Source organism: Scheffersomyces amazonensis (assembly GCF_036850825.1).
Source record: "Scheffersomyces amazonensis strain UFMG-HMD-26.3 chromosome Unknown RJT21scaffold_1, whole genome shotgun sequence".
NCBI lineage: Eukaryota > Fungi > Ascomycota > Pichiomycetes > Serinales > Debaryomycetaceae > Scheffersomyces > Scheffersomyces amazonensis.
Genome location: NW_027042741.1, coordinates 2985370 through 3010475, shown reverse-complemented (window position 1 = coordinate 3010475; position 25106 = coordinate 2985370). Strand labels below are relative to the sequence as shown.

Here is a 25106-nt window from a genome sequence, read left to right as displayed (position 1 = left end):
ACCTACTATTACTGTATGATTCAAAAATGTAACAAGAAAAAAAATTCCTATTATAAGCTTATATAAAGTAGCTGTGGTGCCATTTTCTTCATTTTATTATTGCATTATGGATGTTGATTTTCTGTTATATCATATCACCTGATCATTTTTTTTTCGGTATGTGCCGATCTTAGTAATTCAATGCGGTGGGCCGGTTTTCGTTTGTATAGTAAATTTGCTCTATATTAACGGTACTGTGGGCTTTGGAATTTATGTATAGTAGTTAATATATATGCAGTGGAATATATGGAATATTTCTTCGTAAATTTCATATCTCATCTAATTACAAATATTTCATAACTAACTAATAATCTATTTATATTCTAGTATATCATATTATTTTATTCCGTACAGTATCTCACTTATAGACTACTCTTAATTCATTTCAGAGCCGAGAATATCCATAAATACATACATAAGAATTTTTTTTTTGACAGATTTTTCAATTATCATACATATAGTACCCACACCCTAAAATGGCACTTCTCTCAAGAGTGTTGAATCATAATTCAGATAAACTGGGGGGTAAACGGTCTAGATCATCATCTTTACAGTCATCTGGTTCTACATCTCCTTCATTAAGATCATTTACTCGATCTAGAACCAATTCAGGTTTAACTGTTAATACCGTTAATACTTCACCTTCATCACCAAATTCTATTAACCATAATTCTAATAATGCAAGTTATGATCCAGCTTATTCCCTTTCAATCCATTTAGAATCTCCTCCTATAGTTCTTTATGGAAATCCAACTGAATCAACTGGTTCAATAATTTCAGGAGTATTAAATTTACAAATCAGAAATCCAAATCCAAATCCAAATCCAAATTCAAATTCAAATCCTACCAGAACTTCTAATGAATTACGTGCTGTAACTTCTTATCCTTTAGTAGCAAATTCAACTATAAGTTCAAATTCTTCATCAACTAGTTCATCTGCTTCAACATCTTCTCATACTCCTCCATCATCTCCATCAATAATTTCAACCACTATAACATCATCACCTTTTACTTATGAATTTGATAGTGTAACCATATCTTTAATTCAAACAGTTAAAATTTCAAAACCATTTATTATACCTTCATCATCCATTCAAAATTGTCCTACTTGTACAATTAAGAAAACAACCCTTGCAAGATGGGATGTTTTAACTTCTCCATGTGCTTTCCCAGTAGGTAAACATGCATACCCATTTTCTCATCTTTTACCTGGTTCATTACCTGCTACTTCTAAATTAGGTTCAATAAATTCATCATCTTCAATTAAATATGAACTTATTGTTATTGCTAAACGTCCTAATCGTAATAATCAAATTCAAAAGGATATTACTTTAACAATTCCAATTCGTATAACAAGACTGATTCTTCGTGGTCCTGATAGAAATTCTCTTAGAGTATTCCCTCCAACTGAAATTACTGCCAGTGCAGTTCTTCCTAATGTCATATATCCTAAATCAAATCTTCCAATAGAATTACGACTTAATAATATTGTTAGTAATCATGGTGATAGAAGATGGAGAATGAGAAAATTAAGTTGGAGAATTGAAGAATTAGTTAAACTTAAAGCATCTACATGTGAAAAACATGCATCTAAATTACATCAGGCTGAAGTATCTCAACGTAAAATTGCTAATAAAGATTCCTCATCAAATCCTGGATTTCATAATAAATCCAATGTTCATTATTCAACTATTCAGACTAATTTATCTATACAAAGAGATCCTTTAATTACTTCTAATGTTTTCCAAAATCATCCATTAATACCAACAGAAACAACTATGGGAGGTCATAATGCTTCAAATGTAGATACTATATCTGAAAATGATATTGACAATGATATGTCAGGAGCCATTCAATCAGCTCCAATTAATGCTCATGATAATTTTATTGAAGATTTTGGATCTACTATTACTAGTAGTTCAACTAATAATCCATCGACTCCAATAACTCCAGTAGCATCATCAATTAATCCTCAAGGAACTAATAATGAAGATGATGAACATTTATATATTGAAGAATTAAGAACTATTAGTCATGGAGATATTAAATCAGGTTGGAAATCTGATTTTAGTGATCGAGGTAAAATTGAATTAGTAGCTGAAATTAATGCCTTTAATTTTAATACCGGATTAAATAATCATATTTCAAAAGTATCTACTGATGATGATCCTAAAATTATGAATAATGCTACAATGAATGATGATCAAATTAATGTTAGTTGTGATATTGAAGATCCAACTTTAGGTATTTATGTTAATCATACTCTTGTAATTGAAGTTATTGTGGCAGAAGAATTAGTTCATAATTTAGAAAGAAAAAGAGCTAGAAGTCAATCAACAAATAGATTGAATAATGATTCAGATGAATTAATAACTACTTCTTCAACTACATCAAATACTGGAATTGGATCTTCTACTTCATCCACGCCAAAATCTCAATCTCAACAACCTCAAGTAGGTGTTCCTACCGGGGCAGCTCGAGTTTTACGTATGCAATTTAAATTATGTCTTACTGAAAGATCAGGTTTAGGTATAGCTTGGGATGATGAAGTTCCACCTACTTATGAAGATGTAAGAGCTTTAAGTCCTCCAACTTATGATAATCCAAGACATTATGAACTTCTGTCACCTTCATCTCAATCTCAAACTCCAACTAGTATTCGATCAAATAGTTCTACTCCAAATGTATTATATGGAATTGGAGAAACTCCAATAGTTGGAAGTTTTGGTTTAAGAACTCAAGCATCATCAATGACTATTGATGGGATGATTGATTTAGATGATAGAATTCAAGAGCTTGCGTTATAATTTCTATTTATTATTCAATTCTTAATTTTATAGACGTAATTTTATATATTACACCTACCATTCCATTTATATATTACTATTACAATACAATACAGGGGTTATACAGGTTTAAAATTATTTCAGTTAACAAGTAGAAAAAATTTAACTCTCAGATTCTGTTCCATCAGGTGCTTCAGATAGTCTACTTACTTCTAATAATGTATTATATAATCCAGTTAATTCAATTAAATCACCAACAGAATCCAGTCTTAAATCATATACTAATTGTTGAAATGAATGAGATTTAATAACCGTAATAGGTAATTTATTATCCGTCAAAAATTTCATTAAATGTTTATGAAATTTCATGGATGAATAAGGTGAATTATCAAAATCATTAGATAAAAATCTCCTATTATTATTATTAAGAATATGAGAATAAGTTTCTGCATTAAATCTATTAGATGTTGGAGTATTTGTAGTTGTTGTACCACTATGATAATTTCTTCCTCTTGATCCTGTATTTGTATTAGAATTTGTTGGACCTTGAGAAGTTGTATTAATTAAAGAATTTGATGAAGAAGTTTGAACAATTGAATCATTACCAGTGGCAGCAGATACTGCAGCTGCAGCTGTTGCTTGTTGTTCATGATAATTAGGTGGATAATCAATTGGTTCTCCATGATTATTATATGTAACTCCATATCCATCTACTGGAATTGCTCGAGAATAATTAATTGTTTCTTTACTAACTTTATGAACTTTTAAATGTTCACTTAATTTCTTTGGTGAACCCTTATCAGAAGATAATCTCATAATTATTTTTCCACAATAATCACAAGCTGCAACATTTGGATCCAGATTATCTTGAACAAACCATGACCAAACCCAAGATTTCTTTTTAGCTCCGAATCTATGACCTGGTCTATTGACTCGTTGAGGTTTTGAATTTGAAATTTCATTATTACCTGAAGATGGAGATTCGGCTGATTGTGATGATCCTTCAGGACCATCAACATTTGATCTAACAACACCAACTACTTGTTGAGCCGATTGAGTAGATTGAGGACCTACATTTTGGCCTACAGATTGAGTAGTTGAAGTTTGTTGTGGAGATGTTCCTGATTGTACATGAGGTGAGGTTTTAATTCCGGGTTGTTGCGGGCTTTGTTGATGTTGTTGTTGTTGTTGTTGTTGTTGTTGCGGTGTTTGTACTTGAGATTGACCTTGTTGAACCGATTGAGATTGTTGATGTTGAGCTATTGATGCAGATAAAGAATTGGCATCAGCCCCATTTGTATTGGCATTACCTTGAATATCTCCGGATTGCAGTTGTTGCAAATGATTCAAGCCATTATTTCTCTGGGGTGTGTACGAATACAAAGGGTTCGAATTGTTAGTAAAATAACTCATTGACCTTTAAATTTGAGACGAATTAATTAATTTGATTTGTTTATATTCAAATATAGCACAAACAACAGTTATGGAATGTTACTACTATTAAAGGGCTGGTTATATGTACGATGGTTGGTAATCAATTCGGTGGTTTGTGACTAGACGAATTTGAAATTAATCACCAAAGTCGACCCGGTTTTCTGTTGACTTCCAGTCGTGGTTCTCGCGAACTTTTAGGGAAATTCGCTCAATTTGGGGGGAGAAGGAATGCTCGGTGTGCCGGAAATGTTCGGATTAGAATTTGTACTTCCGTTCTTTTACCTTCGAATTTGGGTAATTATTTAATATATTAATAATATTACATCTATATAAAGTCTAGTCGGAATCATATAATATCAATTTGTTACTTATTCAGTCAGTACAGTAATATTATGACTGTAGTAGTTTACAAGGTTAGACCGTTTCTTACATACTGACAAATCCAACCCGACCTTCGCACTGTTCCGTACCCTACTGAGTTCCTGCACAAGCGTGCCAAACTTCCGACAAGGATTGTGTCGTTAAGGTCGGTAAGCATTAGAACATTTCTCCGTAGTAAGTATGCCGCAAAACCTGATTGACGAGCTGATGATCTTATCCTTTCAGTTTCTCCATAAGTCATTTTAAACAATATCCATATGTCTATACATATTTATATATATATGGCTTCTGGCTGTCATTGTTAAATCTCTGATGTAATCTGTATCTAGTTTGCATATCGTCAATTGAATCAATAATTGATCGTCAAAGCAAACTTATTGTTAGATAGGTCATATAAACAATTTCAAACACCCGAAAACTTTGTTAAATTATTCACTTGCCTATTCACAATGGCTTCATAACCAGCTTCTAAGTTTAACTTTGTAAGTTGGCCTAATGACTGACGTAACTTACCAGCCACTTTATTCCATTGTATTTTATATGTAAATTCGCAAACTAACTATGAATTTCTCGCCCTGTACCACTTTTTTTTCCTTGCTATGTGCAACACATTTAGTGCACAGTACCGAAAATGGATTTCGCAGCCAGCAAAAATTATACCGAATTGAGTAAAATTCATTATTATTCTAGGTTAAGCGTGCTATTATTTGAATCATTCCCATATTTTTATGGGCTAACCATTATAATATTGCTAAATATTTTAATTAAGCCGGGAAACATCTTGAAAGCTTGTTCAAGGCAAAGGCCTGCATTCCCAATCTAGTAAGACTCCACTGTGTGGCACATTGCGGGATCTTGCTTGCTGACCTGGTTCAAATAATATTTTACTTAACCGAATATCATCAATTGTTCAAGAATGTATATGTTACTTTGCATGTTTCCAAGGTTTTATTTTACTATTACCAGCCCATTGATGCATGTTACTTTGATGGGTAACTGGTCAATATTTTATTTATCCTTTAAACTTGTTCATATATATATTGCTAAATATTTACAAAAGTTTATTTAAATTGTTGGTCTCCTTTCACTTCCTTCTTCTTTAATTAACATATCAAACAACTTTGAAAGGATACCTCAACATCGGTCTTAATTAAAAATCCCTAGTGTTTTCTCACTCTCTATCTCTAATCCAACTTTAGTCATTCCCTATCTATTTTAACTATAGTCACTCCTTTAATACTATAAATTCCAACTACTTTTACATTCCTTTACCAAATAACTCCATTATAATTTTATACCAAAAAATGCAATTCTCAAAATTCCTTTTATTTACTGTTGCTTCAAGTTTAGTTTCTCAAGCCATTGCTTTCCCATCCTTTGCGGCCAAGAGAGATGATGACGATGACGTTGTTATCGTCACTCTTCAAACTACTGTCAATGATGTTACTACTAATTTCCATACAGTTAATGCTCCAACTTCAACATTCACTAATTTAATAGTTAATACTGATACTACAACTGTTACCAAATACACCGCTACCGTTACATCTACAATTTTCGGAACACCTCATACTTTCGTCACTGTTGCAACCACTCCAATTCCTAACCAGAACAAAGAGGTTGTTGATACTGAAGCTGAAACCGAAGTTGAAACCCAAGTTGAAACCCAAGTTGAAACCAATACAGAAACTGAAGTTTCAGCTGAAGTTGAGACTTTTGCTGAAACAACCATAGTTGCCACTTTGCCAGAAACTACTTCAACCAGTCAAGGTAATGATGAAATAATTACTTCAGTCGAAACATTGGTCAATACTTATGTTGAAACAAGTGCTTATGCAATCACAACTGTTACTCCAAGTACTTCATCTATCGCATCAGCTTCTACCACCACACAGTTAGTTCCAATTAAAACCAGTACACCTGCAACTAGTTCATCCCAAACTGCTACAGGAACCAGTAGTACCGCAAGTTCAGCAACTACTTCAACAACCTCCAATGATCCAGCTCCAACAATTACTGGTACTGTTGTTCCAAGTTCTACTGGTGGATGGATCTTAGGGAATATAACTACAATTACTTCTAATAGTGTTTGTATTGTCAACTATGATTACTACAATGCATCAGAATCTGAAGCAGACGAAACTACCACGATAATTTCAACGATTTATACCACTGTAACTAACACATTATACTAATTGATGTGAAAATCTCTGGCCCTTAAATCCTATTGTTAACGAAGTTTATGGTTTTTTATATTTTTATTTTAGTTTATCGTTGCTTACTTTCAGTTCTGTTTCATTTATGTATAATAGTTCCTCACAAGAGAAATATAGAGTTCTTGGTAGTCTGGTATAGAATGTTGTTTTGTTTGTTATAACTACTAAACATCAACAATTCTTACTGAATCACTAGGGTATTATTTAGACAATTCCTTAATTTTAAATAATTTTTGTATACGTTTTTATAACTATTTTTGTATCAATATAATTTAATTGCTGATATATGCTCATTAGGAAATTATATGCTTGTAGTATTTTTAGTGTGATAGTGCTGGCTAAGTTTGGACGCAAAATGGTCTTAATAACTTTAACCTTTAAAAATTATGAATTAGGGCAACAGACCTACAATTTGAAAATACACGTGATGAATATTATACGTGCAGGATGGTTTTCAGTGCAACACAGTAAAATGTCGTGTAGGCAAAAATTTTTCATTAACTATGCAAGTAAGGAACAAATGTCTCATGTCGCGCGCCCTAACAAAATTAACCCTCACCAAATCTCATAGTAAGTGTGCATGTCTCATACAATTTTGTTAGCACCAGAGCGAAGAAGAAAAAATATTGATTAAAAATTTGTATTGAATTTTTTTTATTTCATTTTACCTACTTTAGCTATACAAATTAAGTCATAATGGGTATGTTTAGTATATGAGTAGAGGTAGAAAAGAGATTCATCATTGTAATATAAGTCTATGTCGTTCCAATTCAAATACGTTGAAGTTTCGTGAAGATTTAATAAAGAGATTGTCGAGTTATAGTGGAAAATTCTATATTGAAGTATATCCGTAAAGAATCATATCTAATAAAGAAATAACTTTGGATTTATCATTATGTTTAATTATTTATACCAGTTAGTGTTAAATAATATCAAGTAGATCAAGTTTGGTATGTTTAAGAGCTTGTATACCAAGACATTAAATAATCAATAAGAATTATAGTAAGAGTATGAATTCTGTGTAATCAACATATGATTCGATATGCCAACCAATAAGTTACATACTAATTTATTTATAATATTTCAACTACTAGTAATTCCCAATTCAAATAACGACTAAACTTTACAAGAAGAATGAATCTCATTTAATCTCATTTAATATATAATATTAAGAATAACTTTACTAACAATTAATTATATAGTTAACGTTCCAAAAACTAGAAAGACCTACTGTAAAGGTAAGGAATGCAGAAAGCACACCCAACACAAGGTTACCCAATATAAGGCTGGTAAGGCTTCCTTATTCGCTCAAGGTAAGAGAAGATATGACCGTAAACAAAGTGGTTTTGGTGGTCAAACCAAGCCAGTTTTCCACAAGAAAGCTAAGACTACCAAGAAGGTTGTTTTAAGATTAGAATGTGTTGTCTGTAAGACCAAGGCTCAATTATCTTTAAAGAGATGTAAGCATTTCGAATTAGGTGGTGACAAGAAACAAAAGGGTCAAGCTTTACAATTTTAAAAGTGAAATTTATACTTTATTAGTCAATATAATTATAATGAGTTTATTACTTCATAATATCTAATTTGAACCTGGTTTAGAAAGGGTATAACATACATTTACATATATATATTATCCAATAATTTTGTATTTTTCCTTTTATCATATAATATACATTAAAAACATTAATTAGAATGTAGAATAGCTAATTCCTAGTAATTAAGTAATATGAAGATTAGAAGATCAACAATTTAGTGCTACTAAAAGTAATTTTAAAGATTAACTTCTAAACTCTCTTTATTCTACTGACCGGAAGTCAACTTCCTTTAACAATTATCCTTTCATGTCGTAAGCTGCTTTCTATACTAATAGGTAATGAATAATAAAACAGCACGTGATATAACATCACATGATAAGCCACATGACATTTACGCCAAAAGTTTTTTTTTACTCGAAAAGGAGTAACGAGTGAGATCAAAACAGAGCCAACCGAAAAGGTCTCGAGAACATTGAAGCCCGAAACATTAGCTTAATATCACCACCAAAGCCTTAACGTTTACTATCTCAGTTTATAAATATCACATAGTTAAGTTTTGACGTTTGGGTTAATAGTTTGAGCAAAATTTTTGATTTGTGGATGCCATTTTTATAGACATTTCGACATCAGATCATTGTTAGTACTCGGCAATTGAAATAATCATAACAACCTCCACTTCATTGACATTCCTTTTATATTTGTTGTTAATTGTTTCATTGCCATAGTTCGTTATCGGACTCAAGACACAAATATACTGAATAATTATTTCTTTCCTTAAATTTAATACAGTACATTGAGAAACACTAACATGGATTACGATAACTTAAGTGAAGAACAGAAGCAACAGCTTTATTATCAGCATTTACAGCAGCAACAACAACAGCAACAACAGCATCAGCAATTTGCTGATATCCAACGTCAACAGCAGCAACAGCAACAGCAACAGCATGTGCAACTCCAACAAAAGACTATACCCAATCTCCAATACGATCATGATGACAGTTTCATGGATGAAGATACGACTCAAATTGAAAATCCTCCCACATCGACAATCCATGATTCAAATTCCCCTTTAAGACAGCAACAACAAGCTCTCCAACAGCAACAACGACATCTTCAACTGCAACAAAACCAATTTGTTGCTGGTTCCCCACGTTTTACAAACAATTATTATGATGATGTTCATTTAATCTATAGTGAAGATGATGAACAACATCATTCAAATAATAATGCGATAAATATTGATAATAATGGCTATAATAATGGATTATTGAATGATACAGTTGTAACTCCTAGTAGTAATAAATTCACATCGATTGATTCTTTGAATTTCAAACCTCCAACTACATTTACTCAATTGAATAATAATAGTAGTACAAATTTATCTGAAATTAGTAATTCGAATAATTCCTTAAGTAATTCATTACTTTCAAACCATAGTAGTCCAAATTTACAACAGCCTCCTACCCCATTAGCTGGAAATTATGATAGTCATAATTCAAGCTTAACAAATTTGACAGCTAATAATACTATTGCAAATGCAAATCTTGGATTCCAACAACAGCAACAACAGATACAGCAACAGCAGATACAACAGCAACAGATACAACAACATCAGCAGCTACAGGCCCAACAACAACAGGCTCAACAGGCTCAACAGCAACAACAACAGCAACAGCAGCAGCAGCAGCAACAACAACAACAGGCTCAACAACAGTTTCAACAGAGACAATCACAACAACAACAATCATATCAGTTGGCCCCAACTAGTAACCCTTCCAACTATGTGTATTTCAATAGGCAACCTAACTTATTTTCCAAATCTGCTCAAGACAAAGCTGCAGCCATTAAATTAAAATTAGAAAATTTTTATCAAATGTCTGTATCGCATGCTATTGAAAGAAATCAAAGAAGATTAGATTTAGAGCATAAATTGTTAACTGAAGAAGCAGGATCCAGTGAAGAACGTAAAAATCGTCAATTAACCAATTTAGGTAAGAAAGAATCACAATTTTTAAGATTAAGAAGAACCAAATTATCATTAGAAGATTTTACAACTGTTAAAGTAATTGGTAAAGGAGCATTTGGTGAAGTTAGGTTGGTTCAAAAGAAAGATACTGGTAAAATTTATGCTATGAAAACTTTATTAAAATCAGAAATGTATAAAAAGGATCAATTAGCTCATGTTAAAGCAGAAAGAGATGTTTTAGCAGGCAGTGATTCACCTTGGGTTGTTTCATTATATTATTCATTTCAAGATACTCAATATTTATATTTAATTATGGAATTTTTACCAGGAGGAGATTTAATGACAATGTTAATTAGATGGCAAATCTTTACTGAAGATATTACAAGATTTTATATGGCTGAATGTGTATTGGCCATTGAAGCTATTCATAAATTAGGATTTATTCATCGTGATATTAAACCAGATAATATATTAATTGATATTAGAGGTCATATTAAATTATCTGATTTTGGTTTATCTACTGGTTTTCATAAGACTCATGATTCAAATTATTATAAAAAACTTTTAGAAAAAGAACCTGCTAATCAAGCTCCATTACAACCAAATCAATTAAGTAGAAATTCTGTTATGGTTGATGCAATTCATTTAACTATGTCTAATCGTCAACAAATGCAAACATGGAGAAAATCAAGAAGGTTAATGGCTTATTCAACAGTTGGTACACCTGATTATATTGCTCCAGAAATCTTTATTCATCAAGGTTATGGACAAGAATGTGATTGGTGGTCACTTGGAGCTATTATGTTTGAATGTCTTATTGGTTGGCCACCATTTTGTAGTGATTCACCTCATGAAACTTATAGAAAGATTTTAAATTGGCAAGAAACTCTTCAAATACCTGATGATATTCATTTAAGTCCTGAATCTGAAGATTTAATAAGAAGATTACTTACTAGTAGTGAAAATAGATTAGGAAGATATGGAGGAGCGGAAGAAATTAAACAACATCCATTCTTTAGAGGAGTTGATTGGGATACAATTAGAAAAGTTGATGCACCATTTATTCCAAAATTAAGATCAATTACAGATACTAGATTCTTCCCAACTGATGAATTAGAAAATGTTCCTGAATCTCCAGCATTAAGTCAAGCCATGCAACAACGAGAAATTGATGCTAAGAATGGTAAAAAGAATGTTAAAGAAGATTTACCATTTATAGGTTATACGTATTCTAGATTTGATTATTTGACTCGTAAGAATGCCTTATAGAAAGGTCTATAGATGATATATAAAACAACAGAATTAAATAAGTTATTTAATTTATTATTTATACGAAACATTTAAGAAATCTATTTATTTATATAATAATAATACTCAGTAAATATGTAATTCAAATAAATTAATAGTTGCAAATCATAGTATATTGCAACTATGATTTGCAACTAACTATGATTTGCAACTATTACTATATATATATATATATACATATAATTTTAGTGTCCCTGCACAATAGCTCATGTTAACGTTACAATAATATCGGATTAAAAGCCATGCTAAAGCCATACGGATTCAGATCTCTTTGAGAATAGCATCCAGAAGTAAAGTGGGAAAGTTAAATGTGTAAATCATTAATTGAAAATAAGGGCTTAGCGGAAATAGAAGGAATAAAAATACCAAACCCCGGTGCAACGGAGAGGAATCGGATTTCAAACGAACATATTATCCGAAGAGGGATGAAGGTATAGATAGGATAGACAAGAATGCTGAATTCGGATGTAAGGTGCAAAAAGAAAGAAATGACGAAAAGAGGGGTTAACAAATCGTAAATAATCATCTAAAAATACAGCACCATAATAGTACAAGGGTCTGGGGTTTGAAATTAATCCAATTCTTTGAAAGAAGTAGATCTACATAGAACATATAATGAGATTGACAGTATTTGACGATAACCGTCTATTTACAAATTGAAATCGATATATTAGTAATAAACCACGGAATAAGCCCCCAAACGAGTAATGGTGCCATTAATTAAATGGTGTGGTGGGGGACGCTAGTTATGTGTCGTTTTTAATTTTGAGAGTACCTGCCCGAAGATGAGGCCCGATTAAACCTTCAGTACATTTAAGGGAATATTATCAAATTTGATCGGTTCGGGCTAAAGTTCGGCGTTAAAAATTAACTCAGCGGTCATCTCCATGTCTTACCGATGGTTCCGGTCACGTGAACTCGGTACCTTTCCTAATTAGGACAAATTCCACAAGCACCACAAATAATTATTCAAACCCTAAAAGATCAGACAACTTCTTAACAACAGGTTGTAATATGGAATTGGAACTGTTTACTAGATCTTAATACAAGGCTAAGTAGAATGATGGCGAAGTAGAATATAGCCCGAGTCGTTTCATATCTCTTGGTAAACCGCAAGCAAATGCGGACCTTAAAGAATAAAGTAACTTTTTTAGCGCAAAAAAGTAAAATTATCACGATAATTTAGGCTGAGTATAGTGTAAACGGTTTATTTGCCTGCAAAACATTATTGTCTCAAATAAATTTGTTATTAATAATCTAAAATTAGGTTCATGCAAGTTATTTAGCTTATTTCTTGTACATCAGTCAATAATATTTCTTTGCATAGCTACCGGCTTAAAATGGTATGGCATTTACATTGCTCCTATGAGTAAATTTTTATATATTGGTCAATATTCCCCCCGATTTTTTGTAGTATCTAATTACAATCTTTACCAGGTGTTGTAATACAGAGTATTTGTATTTGTTACATTAAATTATATTTTATATTATATTAAGTTATATAAAATCACATTCAAATTATACACATTGTTTTCCAATTAACAACTTAACAATATATTTAGTCATCAATTACCCCTACTTTCAGCCGAAATTACAGTAATTGAACATTTACTATACCGAATATTATCCATTCCTTTTCAAATTTCTTGATAAAAACTCTGGGCCATTACAACCTAAACTGTTACCCAGGAGCCGTATATTCCATTGTTTTATAATATTCTCCAAATTTTACTTTGTTCTTTTTAGGAGGTTTTAGCTAAACATATTCCGGAAATATTTTAGTAATTTTCACGCAGACCGAAAAAAAAAATTGTATATACAGATCCTTCTGTCATCCTTTACTATTTTCCCTTAACAGCCATTAGTAATTACTACCAATTGAGTCTATACATACATTAAAGAGTAGAAAATCATGAGGTTATCTGTTAATTCGTCTTATATACTATTTATATGTTCACTCCTAGCTCTTATAGGATCTATCCAGGCCATGGATATGGATGATATGGATATGGACAATGATATTATAGAGTCCGGTTCCGCCGCATCCTCATCCGATGATCATCAAGATATTCAAACTCCAATTGAATCTCTTGAACCAATACCTCATGTTATGAAACATCCTCATGGATTACCAATCCTTGAAACTTCCTTATTACCAGAGGAAAGATTATTTTGGGAAGCTTACAATACAACTACTTATTATAATGCTCCATCTAAGCATAGAGCGGCCCTTTACGCACATATTATTTTCGCTCTTTTAACTATGGTAGTCATTTATCCAATTAGTCTTTTATTCAATAATTTGAAATTTAATACGTGGTATTTGATATCTTTGACAGCTCATACGGGTTGTATACTTGTGTCATTATTAAATTATTCGATTTTCATAAATTCAATTGAAAGCCTTTATCCTGGAAATGCTTATAATTCAATGTCATGGATTTTATTATTTTCTACAGTTATTCAGTATGTTGCAGCTCTTATTAATTTTGGATATAAATATCTTAATAATGAATGGAATTCTGTAACTTCATCTCAAACAAGTGGTGCTTCGACTCCTGATCATTTTTTTCCCTTTGAAGATTATGATGATGATAATCATTCTGATTATTCATCTCCTGCTATAACTTTATATGATTTATCTAGACAAGGTACAACTACAAATTCTTTTGAATTGAATTCAGATGATCATTCTAATGGTCAGAATATGACATCTACCAATTCCATGTTATTACCAGATAATCATCATTTGGATCATTCACCTTCAACTATTCGTTCAAAAACTATTGTATCTAAAGTATTTACCTTATCTATCTTTCAGCATATCTCCAGTTCAATTTATAAAGTTGCTAATGTGACCTTTAATTTATTAAATTGGGGTCATTTCTTTTATTTTCTTGTCTATATTCCAACTGGTGTTGCAACCTTTGCCTTATATGGTAAAGGTCAAACAGTGTTTAACTTATTAGCACATTTCATTAAAGGTGGTGTGTTTTTCAGTTATGGTGTTTTATCATTGGCTCGTTATTCTGGAGCTTTTCAATCCAAAGGTTGGGCTTGGAATCATAAATTTATAAATGAATCTAGTGTCGTTTCATCTTACTGGAATAAAATTCAAGGTCGTGGTCTTTGTACAATGGAAATGATTGAAAGTGGATTAATTTTATTCTATGGATCAACCAATATATTCTTAGAACATTTATCTGATGCTGGTCAAGAATGGTCTCCCAAAGATTTACAACATGTTTCAATTGCATTTATTTATATCGGAGCTGGTTTATGTGGGGTTATAACTGAATTTAAATTAGCCACTTGGAGGTATGAAAAATCTATTGAAAACTTACAAAATTTCGAAAGATATACTAGCATTGATAACCAGATTCAATCAAATGTTTCAAAGCCAGGTAAAAAGTCAAAACTGATATTATCAAAAGTATCATCAAGAATTATGAAGGCTTCGCCAGGTTTCTCACCAAATCCATTCCCAGTAGTAACAATTTACTGGACTGGAATATTAATGTCATCTCATCAACAAGCTAGTTCATTATCAACTGAAATTCATGTTCAATGGGGTCAATTATTCCTCATGGGATGCATTTTTAGATTCCTTACATATATTCTTGTGTTACTTACACCCCCATCAACTAAAAGTTTAACTAAGCCTTCAAGACCTATAACTGAATTGGTTGTGAGTTTTAGTTTATTGTGTGGAGGGTTAGTATTCATGGAATCTACCGATCCAGTTGTTCTTAGTTTTGAATATTATGGATTCACTTCTATGTTCACTTTAAATCTTTCATTAGGTTTTATCATGTTATTCATGAGTTGGGAAATGAGTCTTTTTGCTTTTAAGGATTGGTTAATTGGTAAATATTTTCATCCAAGAAGACAAGCATTAACTCAAAATCATGTATAACCTCGCTGCTTTTTCATTCCTATTTTGATAAAAGTTTGAAATCTTTTCATTAAAGTAAAATAACTATTCGAAGAACATATCAATATGTTTTAATAATTAATTTTGTTATTTGTTTTCCTTTTGATTGCTATATTATTTATATTAATGAGTTTTATGTATTTATTGTTACAACTTTGACCTTAATTCATGTCAACTGTTGCTCTATCATTATCACGTTGTTGTTGCTGTTGCTGTTGTTTTTGCTGTTATTGTATTCGTTTGGTTTGACTATTTTAATTATGCTACTTTCTTCAGTCATTTCCATTCGTCATTCTATTTATTATTATTATTATCTAATTAATTATTCTCTGCTTTCTTGTTAATAGAAATGGGGAATATAATTATTTCCTTGATCATATTAATATATTATTATAATTATAACTAAATGGGGATTCGTAAAACCTAAACAATGAATAAATGTGGCGAAGTAATTAATTTGATTCTTTGATCAAATTCTACAAAATCTCGCAAATAACCACTTAAATGTCACCCAGTATATTGATATATATGTATAGATGTTCCATGTTAAGCTTTACATTAATATCAGAGACTATACAATCTACTGTTGCAGCCATAAAATGTTCACAAACCACATAATGTATTCTTCACACTATCTGTAGAGGGGGGACTAGAAGGTGAGGGAATTAGAAATAAAATTGGGGGAAATGATACGGCGTATGCAATAGAAGTTATGGTAAATAATAAATTGTAAATAATAAATATTCAGGGTTATATAATTTATGTCAGTATAAATTCATGTAATTTATTGAATTTACTTAAGTGATGTCGTTTACATTATGCATGCCCCAAAGATCAGCAGCCAAGTGAATTAGATTTTTAAGAAGACTCTAACACAATTTGTTGGATTTTTGTACCAAATTCATTAGAAAATAAGATAATAAATATTTTGTATATTATTGTCTTGAGAATTATTTAATTTTTATCATGCAATGATTAATATTAGCTCGTTGTTTATGCCCAGAATCAATTTAAGGGAGACATTAAAGAAATACCCCTGGTTTTCTTGGAGATATATTTTCGATCTGATTTAGAGGGATGAGGGAGGATCTCATCCTGATTTTGCGCGCGACATTCTGCAGTCAATTTCATTTCCCGATTTGGATGCGTGAGAGATGATGTTGATCGGCAAGTAGAGGGATTCATATTCTGTGACAGCACGGCTTATGATTAGGAGCCAGGTAAAGCCCGGGCGATATAGAAGTATCAGGTGGTGACTTAACATTTAGACAATAATGAAAGGTATTGACACACTCAAATACACACAAAAAATTTAAAATACTACTAGGTAGGTAATTAAATGTCTGCAAAGGGAAACTTCTATGCTTAAGTGTGAAATGGTAAATAAACCCTCCATTGTCCCTATTCATCAAGTCTCTACAGTACTTATTCTTTATTGTTACTTTTTATTATCTATTAATTGTAGCAACGTTGGATAAGGGATAGCTTAATTGAGCAGAGTCTGTAACTATGTATTCAATAGATTCTTGCAGTAATGAACACCATGAGAACTATGTATATATATTGACCCATTCCTCTATTTTGGTGTAATGAGTTAAATTGAATTCACATTCATGTTTAAGTTTTCAAAGACTACTGAATAAGTAGTTATATTTTGTGATCGACATCATTTACACATCACTATCCAGTTTAATCCCCACTATACTTTTTAGTGTCATTATACTATTTAGTTCCATTATAATATTTAGTCCCACTATACTATTTAGTTCCTACGTATTACTATACTGTCCATTGCCCCTCGTTGATTCATAACCAATTTGGTCATCACCCCTCCTTGTCGTCCCACTGATAGTTTGTGATTTCGTAAAATTTACGCACGCATCATTACAATAGTTACGACATTATTGTCGCACCTGGCCGTTTTTGTCGGCTTGTCTGATTTAGATTTTGGCAAAAGTTTAACTTAATTTTTTAGATTTTAATTCTTAATTTTGCAGTGATAGCTGAGCAGCTCAGAAGCTTCCCAGCTTAGCGTAGCATAATACTTTAAACACTCCGCATATTAGACCAGCATATATATTTAGCATACCAGTCATTATCATTTCTGATCATATATCAAAATCTAAAATTAACGGTAACTATTTAGTGCATCACACAAAAGGTTTATCTTAGCCACCAGAAAGCCCCCTTAAGTCGACTGCGACTTTTTGTCACACCCATAATTTCACTTCCTAATTAGTAACCCACAACCCACTTATTACAGATTACCACATACCACATAACACATATAGCAAATTTCACATAATATATTTTATATATATACTGTTGAAATGGCTAATGTTATATCTTTAGTAGATGGATATATTTCATTGTTGAAATATCGAAGTCCAACTTCTGGCCAGATCAATTTTAATTCTTCAGTCACAGTCCTATCTCCCACAGATATATCATCCTCTGTAGGATCATCTTTAACTTTATCTTCACATATCTCATCTTTAACTTCTAGCCCTAATAGCGACATTCCTACCACCACGAGCATCTCTCCCGATTTATATATTTACGCCAAGGACGGAAGTGCGACATTTCAGACATTTTTCACTAATACCCCTGCCACTTCTAATTTTAACTTGAATCCTGCCCCATCACCAACTACTACTTCTGTTTCCACCCTGTCGTCACCAACATTAACGTCTCCGACTAACAGTCTGACCTTGTCACCCTTATCGACGTTAAGTCCGAGTCCTACCTCCCTTCCAAGTTCCACCACCAGTTCCACCACTAGTTCTAGTTCGAGTCTGACTTCTACGACATTATCTTCTAGTACCAGTTCTAGTACCAGTTCCAGTTCCAGCTCTAGTTCCAGTTCTAGTTCTAGTTCAAGTTCAAGTTCCTCGTCATCTTCTACACATTCTACCACAAGTGCATCAAGTTCAAGTACTATGACTTCGCTTGTATCACCCACAAACACTCAGTTGTTTGGGGACTCAAGTGCTTCGAATTCTTCGGCCCCTACAAGTTCGTTATACTCATCATACTCTTCGTCATCTGCATCTGAGTCTAGTACAGACTCTTCTAGTTCCAGCATCCAAAACTCCAGTTCTAGTTATAGTTCTGTTTCCAGTTCTAGTTCTAGTTCAGTTTCCAGTTCTTCAGATTCTTCCAGCTCAAGTGATAGCTCTTCTGAGCTGTCCAGTAGCTCATCTTCAAGTTATAGCTCCAGTTCTATTGCTTCTTCAAGCGAAGTTGATTCATCTTCACTGGTTGTTGCAGCCACAACGTCAAGTGAATCATCTTTGATACCTTCTTCATCATCCAGTGCATCAAGTTCTATTTTTAGTTCAAGTTATATCAGTCCTAGCTCAAGTTCTGTAATTTCATCTAGCTCTTCTGACTTAACTTCGTCTAGTCACCAAGAATCTTCTAGTCATCATACATCTTCAAGTTCAAGTCCCAGTTCATCCACTGAAGAATCATCTAGTTCTGATGATTCTTCATCTTCTGGTGATGCTTTTATAACCACCACCACATCATCATCATCTTCTACTACAGCCACCACTTCACATACAACCACATTTATGACATCCTTCACGTCTACATTAAGTGTATCTCCTGATACGACTATAACTACCGTTGTTACTATCCCCACATCTGCCGTTGAAGCAGGTGCAACACCTCAAAGTACTGTCGAAAGAAATTCTAAATTAATAGGAGGATTAGTAGGTTCAGTAGGTGGTACTATAGTCATAGGAACATTAGTAGTATTATTTCTTTTCTTGAAGAGGAGAAGACAACGGTCATTTAAAAACCAATCGCCTGATTTTGATGATTCACCAGAATTACCTCCAAAGGGAGGTTTAGCCATGCTTTCCAGTGATAGTGATAGATCTGGAATGACAGATTCTAAGTTTGGATTTAAAAAGTTATTTGGATCCAAATTATTTACAGGATCTACAACTAATACTGCTTCCACTATTGGATTTGGTTCAGGTATAGGTGCCGGTACAGCAGCTGCAGGAGGATTTATGGCAAGTAATGAACCTGAAAGATTAACTAATTATGGTACAACCGGTAATACAACTACAGCTGCTGGTAATAATACTCATGGAGATTTTGAATATCGAGGAGTAGCTAATAATAATAATTTAGATGCTTTATTTAAATCATCTAATTCATCTCTGGGATCTACTACTCGTCGTGCTTCAACTAATTTCGGTAAGTCAACCCCATCATCCACTGCATCCAATACTTCTGAAGGTCGTATTACTCGATTAAATTCTTTTGGACATCCCCTAGCTGCTCCTGATCATTTTAATTTCAATGAAAGTGAAGAGTATCAAAATCATCCTGAAGTTGTAGCTGGTATACCCGCTGTAACTGTAGAAGATTCACCATTTCAAGAGCATGAAGAAGTATTTAAATCAGACAGTTATAACTATGATACCGATACAGACTCTGGTTATCATGATTCAGATTATGATTTTGAACATGATGGATTAGTTCATCCTCATGATACTCGGAATATACTTAATCCTCATCATGTATTTGATCCTAATCAGGAAATTGGCAGTAACAATTCTCGGTCATACTTCTCCGAGCAAATTGATTAACATTAAAATTGCATATTCAGTTCTATTTAGTTTGTTTAATAAGTTTTGTTTTAAGTTTAATAATTTAAAGATACCACGTAGAATAATAGCGCGCTACCATATACGCAGACAAGATAGTAACATCCCCTCATGAGCGCACAAAAATGATGCAATATTTATTGTGCCATAGTAACTAATCTATAACTAGTCAATTACAACCAGTTGTATTAAGATGATAATGTGCAGGTGGGTCAGGCACTTGACTCTCGTGACATTGGCCCTAAAAGCATATGGGAACACGAACACGGCTAATAATCCAGAGTTACAGCAGACACGAGACATAGAGGAGATAAAGTCACAGTCGATAGTGCTAGTAGTACTGAATAATGAAGACTTAGCAACATCGAGTGAGGTACATATAGAGAGAGTAATTGAAATGGAATCAGTGATAGATTCAGGTTCAGAAACAGAGATATACATAGAGACAAATCAGAGCGTAATAGAGAATGTGGCAGACAGTATGACAGAGAATGTAACAGACGGTCAGTCAGATAGCCGGGAAAACAGTCCGACAGATCAGAGGTCACACTCTCTGTCACATAGTCAGCCCCATAGTGAAGAGGATCTCCAATTGGAGGAGGCCACTGATAACATAAGTGGAGTTGACACAACTACCACAACCACAAGTACAACCACAACCACAAGTACAACCACAACCACAACAACCACAACAACCACAACAACCACAAGTACATCTACAAGTACTCCTACGAGTGAAACAGAAACTCCAATTGCAAATGAATATGCTACTTCAACAACCGCTTCAGTGGCCTCAATATCTTCACACCTCTTCAATAAGAGACTCAATTTTGATATCCACTCCAACTCGAACTCGAACTCGAACTCCAACTCCAACTCCAACTCCAACTCCAACTCCAACATCAATATCACTAATACTAATACCATCCAAAACGGTTCGGATATCATAGATGACTTGCATTTCATGTCGTTTGAAGAATGGAAGAGAAACAAAGAAGAGATCGAACCAATAATAGCAAAGAACAATAGATCGAAACAGACCAATAGCACAGGCAATCAGCACTTCCAGAACATCCAGAGCATCCAGAATAGTAATGGCAACAACAATCAGATCAATATCAATAATAATAACAGCAACCAGAAAAACAGAAATATCAACAATAATCAGATCTACAATAATAATAATAGTAATATTCTAACTAACTCCACCAGTAAAGATGCTAAACACTCGCTGACTAATATAACCCATAACGATCATGAAGGCAGAGTGTATAAGGACAGGTTCAATTATGCCTCTGTTGATTGTGCTGCCACTATAGTTAAAACTAATTCTGAAGCCAAGGGAGCTTCATCGATCTTAGTAGAAAATAAGGATTCTTATTTACTTAACCAATGCTCTGCTCCTAATAAGTTTGTCATAATCGAACTCTGTGAAGATATTCTTGTAGAGTCAGTAGTTATTGGGAATTTTGAATTCTTTAGTTCCATGTTTAAAGATATTAGAGTAGCAGTTAGTGATAGATTCCCTACTACTAATTGGAAAGTTCTTGGAGAGTTTGAAGCAGAAAATATTAGAGATATACAAAGCTTTAGAATCGCCAATCCTCAGATCTGGGCTCGTTACTTAAGGCTTGAGATATTAACTCATTATGGTTCAGAATTCTACTGTCCTATTTCATTGGTAAGAGTCCATGGGAAGACCATGATGGATGAGTTTAAAGAGGTAGAGGATGAAAAGGAACAACAACAACAACAACAACAACAAGATATAGAAGTCAATACTCAGGCAATAGCAGATATGACTAGTGATACACTTCTGGAAGAGTGTCGTGTAGTTTTACCTCATTTGGATTTACACAACTTTTTAGTGGAACTTAATTCAACAGATCAATACCCATACTGTGAAGCTCCATTAATAGAACAGACACTGTCAGCAATTCCAGAAACTACTCAAATTCAGGAATCTATTTATCGAAATATCATGAATCGATTATCATTACTTGAATCCAATGCTACATTATCATTACTCTATATTGAAGAACAGAGTAAACTATTATCCACCGCCTTTTCAAACTTAGAGAGAAGACAACTGAATAATTTTGAATCACTTATAGATTCTGTCAATACTACAGTATTTGAACAACTTCTCAATTTCAAATCGTCATACCAAAGTTTACATCGAGAGTATGCTAAACTTTTTAAACTTCAAGAATCTCATCATGATCAACTATTACAGGAATATCGAGTAAGAATGATTCTTGTGGGTAATGAATTAACATTTCAAAAACGGGTGACTATCTTTAATACAGTTATAATTGTTTGTCTCTTAGTGTATGTTATAGTTACCAGAGATGTGTACATTGATGAGGTACCAGTTAATTCTACACCAACTATCACTACACCCAAAAAGCACAAACACAAACCAAGAATCAAGCCTAAACGAAGAGCTTTTTAATGAATAATCATATTATATGAATACTTATATACATAGGGAAATAAAAATTATATACACGTGAACGTAATAATTACAAAGTTATCATTATCTTTATTGAAATCTCAGTTTAATTGCCATCACCAGAGTCTTTACCTTTGTAGCCACCTTCATAACCTCCTTCTCTGTTACCTTTGTAACCTCCTTCTCTGTTACCTCTGTAACCTCCTTCTCTGTTACCTTTGTAACCTCCTTCTCTGTTACCTCTGTAACCTCCTTCTCTGTTAACTCTGTACCTTCCTTCACTGTTACCTCTGTTACCTCCGTAACCTCCTTCTCTGTTACCTCCGTAACCTCCTTCTCTGTTACCTCTGTAACCTCCTTCTCTGTTACCTCTGTAACCTCCTTCTCTGTTACCTCTGTAACCTCCTTCTCTGTTACCTCCGTAACCTCCTTCCTTGTTACCTCTGTAACCTCCTTCTCTGTTACCTCTGTAGCCACCTTCTTTATGTCCATATCTTGAATTACTATGACCATAATCAGAATTAGATCCGGAAGAACTATAATAATCAAAATATGCATCATTCAAGTGTCTTGGAAGATTCATAAATTTTCTCATGTAATTACCTAGAGGCATTTTAGCAGTTTCAGATCCTGCTACTAAACGATAAAAGTCAACAACTTCAGTAACAATATTGTTTTTATTCAATCGGTATACACCTCCAACTTGACTACCATAAGCCAAGAATGAAGCAAATGCTTTATCTTCTATCATCTTGTCAGTTCTGGTTTTTTCAAAGACATTAGGAACCTTTTCAATATCAGATGAATCAATAATTTCAGCAAATTTAATATTTTTTTCATGTTTAAGAGCATCAATAAATTTCAGTTGACTTCGAGGAATGAATGCTACAGCCACTCCTGTTTTACCAGCACGAGCTGTTCTTCCAATCTTATGAACATAATTATTAATTTCAGAAGAAGCAGCTGTTTGAATAACATCAGAAACATCATTAAAGTCTAATCCACGAGCAGCCACATCAGTACATACTAATACTCCATGAGAAAGTTTTCTAAACTTTTTAACAACTCGAGTTCTATAAGGTTGAGTTTTCTTTCCATGTAAGATAAGAAAATCAGAACGATACTTTCCATGAACCAATGCTTCATCATAAAGTCTTTGACCACGAGCATTAAGTAACATTTCATGAAACCAATCACATGCAGCAATAGTAGGTAAGAAAAGAATGGCTTTAAAACCAGGTCTCTTTAAATTTTCTAAGATATATGAGAAAGCGCTATGATAACCATCCCTTGTATCATTACAATTAACTAAAATTTGATGAATATTTTCATGAGAATCAACATCATCTTTATCAACACAATCAATAAATTTATAATCAGGACTTATTTGTCTCTTAGCAAATTCATCAACTGTTCTATCAATAGTGGCACTGAAAAGAACAGATTTTAATGGTACACTATCATCCCTTCTAGCTTCTCTTAAATAAACATCAATTTCATCTAATTGATCTTTAAATGAAACATCTAAAAGTCTATCACCTTCATCATAAATTCTATACCGTAAATCATACATCCGATCAAGAAGATATGATCCATTTTTACGAAAAAATTCTATAAGCTTCCCTGGAGTTGCAACAACAATACTTTTTTGCGAGTAAAATCTATTTCCCATTAACATCTCAGCACCAGGACTTATTACTTGAACTCGAGTTCTATGTTGTTCATCGACTGGTAAATGTTTAGTAATTTTATTGATTTCAATTTCAATTTGAAATGCTAAATCTCTAGTAGGGACAATAACTAATGTAGTAATTTTTCCTTTATGGACGAAATCGTCGGTTGGAGTAGGTTTAGCATTAATAGCTTCTTGAAGAGCAGGAATAGTAAAGGCCAAAGTTTTACCTGTACCTGTCTTGGCTCTAACCACTAATCCATTAGGTTCTTGTAACATAGGTACCATGGCTTTTTGTTGAACAGGAGTAAATTGACGGAATTGTGCTTTATAAAGAGCTTGCAATAAGGTTTCACTAAAGTACCCAGTCTTTCTTAATTCATCAATACCATATTTTTCAACATCTGGAGTTTCAACTACTTCAGGGTCTTCGATTCGAACTTCTTCAGTTATACTAACTTCACTAGCTGGTTTGTTATTTTCTTCAGATAACATCCAATGCTTATGCATCTTGACAGATGGCATAGGTGTATTGGAAAATAACCTAACATTGAGACGTGGAACACGTCCAAACGTCCGCAATGGTATTAACGCACTGGATCTCAAGGTAAGTAACATTGGTAAGTACGATAATTAGATATAAGTAGTATATTCCTTAGCGAAAAGTTTTCAAATCTTTTTTAGCGATGGGGATTTGTGAGAGTTAGCGGGAGTGCGTAGTGCTCATGAAAATAGCGAGACAGTTTTATGAG

The 25106-nt window shown here is 33.1% G+C and overlaps 11 protein-coding genes across 11 annotated transcripts; 8 read left to right on the top strand and 3 right to left on the bottom strand. All coding sequences in view use genetic code 12, as the record gives it.

The window, feature by feature from the left end:
* Window positions 1-274: 274 nt before the first annotated feature.
* On the top strand, window positions 275-2917 carry RJT21DRAFT_17015 (uncharacterized protein). Its single transcript, XM_064883538.1, has one exon. It carries the CDS (start codon window positions 516-518, stop codon window positions 2844-2846), a length of 2331 nt encoding a protein of 776 aa, XP_064741714.1. The 5' UTR covers window positions 275-515; the 3' UTR covers window positions 2847-2917.
* On the bottom strand, window positions 2918-4452 carry RJT21DRAFT_17016 (uncharacterized protein). The gene has a single exon (XM_064883539.1). The coding sequence runs from the start codon at window positions 4236-4238 to the stop codon at window positions 2988-2990; it is 1251 nt and encodes a 416-aa protein (XP_064741713.1). The 5' UTR covers window positions 4239-4452; the 3' UTR covers window positions 2918-2987.
* A 1252-nt stretch (window positions 4453-5704) lies between these two features.
* On the top strand, window positions 5705-7157 carry RJT21DRAFT_17019 (uncharacterized protein). The gene has a single exon (XM_064883540.1). The coding sequence runs from the start codon at window positions 5945-5947 to the stop codon at window positions 6833-6835; it is 891 nt and encodes a 296-aa protein (XP_064741712.1). The 5' UTR covers window positions 5705-5944; the 3' UTR covers window positions 6836-7157.
* Window positions 7158-7380: 223 nt separating this feature from the next.
* RPL42 (60S ribosomal protein eL42) lies at window positions 7381-8543 on the top strand. The gene is made up of 2 exons (XM_064880928.1): window positions 7381-7556; window positions 8059-8543. Exons 1-2 carry the CDS (start codon window positions 7553-7555, stop codon window positions 8373-8375), a joined length of 321 nt encoding a protein of 106 aa, XP_064741711.1. The 5' UTR covers window positions 7381-7552; the 3' UTR covers window positions 8376-8543.
* A 321-nt stretch (window positions 8544-8864) lies between these two features.
* On the top strand, window positions 8865-11826 carry CBK1 (serine/threonine protein kinase). Its single transcript, XM_064880927.1, has one exon. The coding sequence runs from the start codon at window positions 9200-9202 to the stop codon at window positions 11627-11629; it is 2430 nt and encodes an 809-aa protein (XP_064741710.1). The 5' UTR covers window positions 8865-9199; the 3' UTR covers window positions 11630-11826.
* Window positions 11827-11855: 29 nt separating this feature from the next.
* On the bottom strand, window positions 11856-12656 carry RJT21DRAFT_118051 (uncharacterized protein). The gene has a single exon (XM_064880926.1). It carries the CDS (start codon window positions 12192-12194, stop codon window positions 11973-11975), a length of 222 nt encoding a protein of 73 aa, XP_064741709.1. The 5' UTR covers window positions 12195-12656; the 3' UTR covers window positions 11856-11972.
* Window positions 12657-13655: 999 nt separating this feature from the next.
* RJT21DRAFT_4896 (uncharacterized protein) lies at window positions 13656-15584 on the top strand (the record flags this gene model as incomplete). The annotated part of the gene is made up of 1 exon (XM_064884796.1): window positions 13656-15584. One exon carries the CDS (start codon window positions 13656-13658, stop codon window positions 15582-15584), a length of 1929 nt encoding a protein of 642 aa, XP_064741708.1.
* Window positions 15585-17932: 2348 nt separating this feature from the next.
* Window positions 17933-20209, top strand: RJT21DRAFT_112076 (uncharacterized protein; the record flags this gene model as incomplete). The annotated part of the gene is made up of 1 exon (XM_064880056.1): window positions 17933-20209. One exon carries the CDS (start codon window positions 17933-17935, stop codon window positions 20207-20209), a length of 2277 nt encoding a protein of 758 aa, XP_064741707.1.
* Window positions 20210-20392: 183 nt separating this feature from the next.
* On the top strand, window positions 20393-21115 carry RJT21DRAFT_137948 (uncharacterized protein; the record flags this gene model as incomplete). The annotated part of the gene is made up of 2 exons (XM_064883307.1): window positions 20393-20892; window positions 20920-21115. Coding segments are annotated over exons 1-2 (666 nt in total), but the record flags the coding sequence as incomplete, so codon positions are not given.
* Window positions 21067-23004, top strand: RJT21DRAFT_118048 (uncharacterized protein). Its single transcript, XM_064880925.1, has one exon. It carries the CDS (start codon window positions 21192-21194, stop codon window positions 22680-22682), a length of 1491 nt encoding a protein of 496 aa, XP_064741705.1. The 5' UTR covers window positions 21067-21191; the 3' UTR covers window positions 22683-23004.
* On the bottom strand, window positions 22736-25106 carry MSS116 (ATP-dependent RNA helicase). Its single transcript, XM_064883534.1, has 4 exons — window positions 23148-25106; window positions 23037-23123; window positions 22932-22979; window positions 22736-22859 (listed from the first exon to the last, which is right to left on the bottom strand). Exons 1-4 carry the CDS (start codon window positions 24970-24972, stop codon window positions 22789-22791), a joined length of 2031 nt encoding a protein of 676 aa, XP_064741704.1. The 5' UTR covers window positions 24973-25106; the 3' UTR covers window positions 22736-22788.